Source organism: Embiotoca jacksoni, unplaced genomic scaffold (assembly GCF_022577435.1).
Source record: "Embiotoca jacksoni isolate LCO1_2020_lvr unplaced genomic scaffold, fEmbJac1.0.p SCAF_41, whole genome shotgun sequence".
NCBI classification, from domain to species: domain Eukaryota; kingdom Metazoa; phylum Chordata; class Actinopteri; family Embiotocidae; genus Embiotoca; species Embiotoca jacksoni.
In genome coordinates, this window is record NW_027185394.1 from 2,923,478 (window position 1) to 2,928,803 (window position 5,326).

At 38.5% G+C, this 5,326-nt stretch overlaps 1 protein-coding gene across 1 annotated transcript; it reads left to right on the plus strand.

The window, feature by feature from the left end:
• The first annotated feature begins 376 nt into the window (after positions 1–376).
• LOC138209932 (major histocompatibility complex class I-related gene protein-like) lies at positions 377–4,053 on the plus strand. The gene is made up of 9 exons (XM_069168740.1): positions 377–483; positions 655–924; positions 1,039–1,317; positions 1,421–1,729; positions 2,114–2,230; positions 2,427–2,459; positions 3,100–3,195; positions 3,452–3,475; positions 3,572–4,053. Exons 1-9 carry the CDS (start codon positions 390–392, stop codon positions 3,631–3,633), a joined length of 1,284 nt encoding a protein of 427 aa, XP_069024841.1. The 5' UTR covers positions 377–389; the 3' UTR covers positions 3,634–4,053.
• The last annotated feature ends 1,273 nt before the right edge of the window (positions 4,054–5,326 follow it).

Below are 5,326 nucleotides of genomic sequence, written 5' to 3' on the forward strand. Positions count from 1 at the left end.
TCTTTTAATTTTTTTTTTTTTTTTTAATTTAAAAATAATAATTTACAAATTAACTCACGTTAATTTATGATTGTTTTGGGTCTTTGGGACTAAGTAGAAGAGATTCCGTCATATCCTGGAATGTACCATGTACGATGCCTGGGGGGGGAGTCTGTACGCTTCGGTATATTTTTTTAGTCATTCAGTCAACTTTCAGTAAACATTTAAACATCATATTAAACAAATACATATTGTACTGGAACACAAAAGTGTTACCTTATAGTATTTGGTCATTTTAGTACACCTCACGTTAATTTATGATTGTTTTGGGACTAAATAGAAGAGATTCCGTCATATCCTGGAATGTACCATGTACCCTGCTCAGAGAGGGGTGAGACCGAGAGTCAGAGATGGCCGTTTGCATGTTGTCGCTGCTTGCAAAACAAACTCGATTTAAGTTACTTATCGTCGTGTTCGTTTCCGTTTATCACGTCGTGTCTCCGGGTAAGACCCGTTTTTTAATTTCTTCCTTCGAAACGGTGTTAAACGGTGTTTTTGAACAAAAAAAACAAAAAAAAGGGGTTTTATGTGTTGAAATGGAATAAATATTGCATTATCATTCATTTTGTAGCCTACACTAAATAACGTGTTTGGTTTTTGTTTTTTTTTCTGCAGTGAAACACTCCCTGAAGTTCTTCTGCACCGGATCGTCTGGAGTTGCAGATCTTCCTGAGTTTGTTGGCGTCCTGACGGCGGATGGGACGGAGATCGTGAAATGCAACAGCAGCCTCAAGACGGCCGAACCAGAACCAGAACCCACCTTGATGAAGGAGTTCTTGGAAGAAAACCCTGAGCACATGCAAAGTTACACTCGACAGTGTCGTGATGGTCTGACCTTCTTCAGAAAGTTATATGATTTGACGGCGGGTCAAAGCCAAACTGAAGGTGTATTCATGTTTTCATCACTCACATTTTTTTTTTTTTGGCTTTGAGCATTATTTGATATTCGTGAATATTGTGAATCTGATTATCAAATCTATTTCTACTCTTCTTTCTCAGGTATCCACATTTTTCAGAGGATTTACGGCTGCGAATGGGACGATGAGACCCAAGAGACCAATGCTTTTGATGAGGTTGGTTATAACGGAGAAGATTTCGTAGCATTCAACCAAACGGCAGAGACGTGGTCCTTCTCGACGCCGCAGAGGGAAGCCGCCGCACGAGAGTGGAACCGTGACAAATCCAGAACACATTTCTCGAGGCATCACTTAAGCCAAGTGTGTGTTGACTGGCTCCAGAAGTACCTGGACTATGGGAGGAGCTTACTGCAGAGAAGAGGTAGAACTACAAGACCTGATGTAGTTTTATGATAAAGGAGGTCCAGTAACAATACAATGAATATACACTTTCTGTACAGAGATATTATTTTGTATCTCTGCAGAGCTCCCCGCACTGTTTCTCCTCCAGAAGACTTCCCTCTCTCCAGTCACCTGCCACGCTACAGGTTTCTACCCCGGCAGCAGAGCCGTGATGTTCTGGAGGAAAGACGGAAAGCAGCTTCGTGAGGAGGACGTGAAACCCCGACAGATCCTCCCCAACGGAAACGGGACCTTCCAGATGCGTGTTGTCCTAAAACCCTCGTCGGACACGTCAGAAGGCTGGACGAGGTACGATTGTGTGTTTCGTCTCTCTGGCGTCAACGACGACGTCGTCACCAGATTGGACAAATCCAAGATCAAGACCAACGCAGGTGAGAGTGGAGCTGGAAGCGATGGAGTTATTTCACTCTAACGGGCCGCCAGTGGTTTTCTATGTGCTGGATCGAACACACAGTTTAGCTTGATATAGACTTTTTATTGATTGTTTATCTGTAAACAGATATTTAGATGATGTGGAGTTATTTTGATATATACAGCCCCGGTTCCACAAAAAAACAAAACACCAGGACATGATTTAAACATGATTTGCAAATCATCACATGTTTGTACGTGTGCGTGTACATTGTTGTTTCGACAGCTTCCCAACTTTTTGGGAAACGGGATTGTATTTACATATTCTATACTATTATACTTTATATTGTATTTATATATGTATATATATACCTTGAAGATTGACGGATGTGCTGTCATTCCAGATCACCTCGTCTGCACCCGTCTGGACGTGACCAACCACTGCTTCATCGCTTTAGTGATTTGTCATAGCGCTGTGGCGCTCATTTTTCTCGCATTCACCATGCGCAAAACCCATAAAGGTGAGGAGGCGTCCTGATTGGACGTTTTCAGTTTTAAAATTCAGCTAAACGAGCTTTTGTTCGTGGTGTGCCTCACGGAGCGCCGTGCATTTCACTCTCTGAAGTCAAACCATGTTTTGCTCCATTGCGCAGTGTTATCGTTTTTTTTGTTTTTTTTTTAATCGTAAGGATTAACATGATGTTTCTATTTTAATAGATCCAAACGACACGAACAGTCAACGGAGACACAGTAAGTTACTTTCATCGGAAACAATTTACTGGTTGTTCTTTGTTGTGAACATGTCAGTCCTCCACATACTATGTAAAGTTAAGAAAAACCATGTGAAGGATTTTTGTTTTAAATAATAAAAAAAAGGTTTCAAAATAATTAATACATAGTGAGGAAATAGATTATAAAATGAACTTTGAATAAACAACAGGAAAATGTGAATAACTTGATGACATACTTAAGTGAGTAAATAAGAATATTGAACTAATTGACATATTTATATTTCTTAGTTATTTGTTCACAAAAAATACTGCAGTAACAAATAATCTGGCTTTGTGCTCATGCCAGGTCTGTAATAATGCAAAATATAAAAAAAAGGAAATAAATGCTGAATAAGCTTGGCTCGAATACTTTGATCACAACTGGCATTTTAAAAAGCCTGAACTCAGTTTTCTCATTAAGGATGCAGGAACACCGACCTGTGAAGAAGGAATTACATGTGCAGCCAGTATATCTTTAAAAGAGCATGATATGAAGCTGGGCAGGGACATAACATGTCGGACCTTTATAAACATATAGTTAACAACAAGATGAATGTGTTTCTGAATGGATGAATGGATTTATAGATCTGATTGTGTTTTAACCTGCTTTGTTTGTACAGACCGCCTGATCCTCATCGGTGTATGGGTTGTTGTTCCCGTCCTCCTCGCTTTCAACATATCCCTTTACTTAACCTTCCTTAACAACAGGAACAATGGTGAGAGACCACAATTAAAGATTTCACTCATTTGCTTTTTTTTTTTTAAGGAATATACTTCACTGAAAATATTTTGCGTATCAAACAATCATCATCTTGAAAGGTGTCGCTGAATATTTTTTTTATGGCAAAATCTGATGGCAACCAGTACACAGTATAATGCTGATAGTGATGGGAAAAGCAAATAAAACAAAAGAGTGGGTGACACATTTACAACTGTGACACTTAATATTTTTTCTCTCGTTTGTTTTGATAGAGTTTGACATCAGCATTCCAACTGGTAGGTAACTGATCCTACTTAAAGACGACCAAAGGCTTCCTACATGTTGGTTTTGTGTCTGTTTGTGTGAAGTAATCGTTTCATTCCTCTCTGCAGATATGCAGAAATGGATAGAGCTGTCACAAGGAACACCGTGGAGACCTTCCTACAAAATATAGACCAAGAAAAAAAAGACGCCGGAAGATTCAAAGATCGGCATTTTTATGCCTCGGCGGCATCAATTGTAAGACTTCCAATTTGGCACAAATATTCAGTTGGACTCAATGATTAACTGTTTAGAGTTTGGGTTCATACCAACGTCTAGTAAGATCAAAAATGAGATGATCTGCTGTCTGTGTGAAGCATCCACATTTGAAGTTTTTTTTTTTTTTTTTTTTTAGCTTCTTTGCATCAACTGAAGCACAAGTCTGCCGTCATGGCAACAACAGATTTATTGGAGCAATTCCTTCAAACGTGGATTTAAGCAGTAATGGAAATCTTTCAGAAAAGAAATAGAAATAGCAGCAGAGAACGTCAATCTGGTGTGATTGAGTGTTGATCATAACGTGTAAATAAAAGTTTTTATATTATGAAGGAGACATTTGGATATTCTGTTTCTGTAAGTTTTTCAATATGAGGAGATAAACATAAACGTGTCTGTGAACCTGTGCAGAGAAACGTGTTCTGGGTCACACACACACTTCCTGAATTTCAACAGTGTGTGTTTTGTACCTGGCTTTCCTGCTGGAGGACAACAACAACAACAACAACAAAAAAGGCACCGAGCCATTCAGATCCATGTTCAATCAAGAGAAGCCTTAAGTGGCCAGATTTATGTAAAAGCATTCCTTTTTTTTTTTAGAACGCTTTTATGTAAATGATTGTTTTCATGTTTATCTGGGTGATTTATATATTCACCAGTTGAATTTATTTCTGAGGGAAACTGAACTAACATGAACGGCAACGCTGGGTAACACAACCTGAAATTAAACCTTGGAAGAAAAAAAATGTCTGGTTCCAAACATGTTGCAGATATTGAATATATGACAATAGTAATGTTAATGAAAGAAATGAGACAGTTTCATGGCCCATTTTGCAAAATATTTCATTTTTTAAAATACACTTCAGGCTGTTGTCCAACGTTGGACAAACGGATGAAATTCCAAAATCTCTTAGTGCCAGAAACTTTTCCCACACTGGTCACAGACGTGATGCTTTTGTTTTGGTTTCTCCCGAGTGGACACGCTGAGGACTTTTCAAATTTCCCCCACACAGTTTACAGTGGCGTGGTTTCTCCTCCACGGCGTGGCGTGGTTTCTCTCCAGAATTAAACAGCAATGTGATGATTACTCTGCATAAATCACAGTTTTTAATTTTTGTGTTTGTATTTTTTTTTAATGTAATTTTAAATATTTTTTACTGGAACCTGAAGATGTATTTTTGGAGCTGCAACTCCAGGTTGGTTACATTTGAGATATTTCACACATGTCCTGCACACGGAGGCTCAGAGTGTCTTTTTCTATGTTTCCACTAGAGAGCAACAGAAGTCAGACATTTGTCAGCTGAGAGAATTCCCCACAGACAAGAATATTTCCACACCTCCAACTTTTCAAAGGGGTTTCAAAGATTTGTTTAAAAGCCTGTTTTCTGCAGCTGATCAGATAAATCCTTAATCCATTTTTAATTGTAGGCAGTTGATGGCTTTACCACTTCCTCTTCAAGTTCCCACACTCACATCAATGATATGTAGTTTATCATACAAGTACAGAACATTTGATTCTTGGAACAGAATTTGTTAAATTGGGGAAAAAGTTAATGATTTAAATTTGAAAGCTGAATTTTTTTGATATATGAAATGGGAACCTGTCTCAA

Bases quoted from the DNA above. Each gene is read 5' to 3' on its own strand.
- LOC138209932 (XM_069168740.1), top strand. From the start codon at position 390: ATGGCCGTTTGCATGTTGTCGCTGCTTGCAAAACAAACTCGATTTAAG. The intron at 1,318-1,420 runs GTAGAACTACAA...GTATCTCTGCAG, and splicing joins GAGCTTACTGCAGAGAAGAG to AGCTCCCCGCACTGTTTCTC. The intron at 3,476-3,571 runs GTAGGTAACTGA...TCCTCTCTGCAG, and splicing joins TGACATCAGCATTCCAACTG to ATATGCAGAAATGGATAGAG.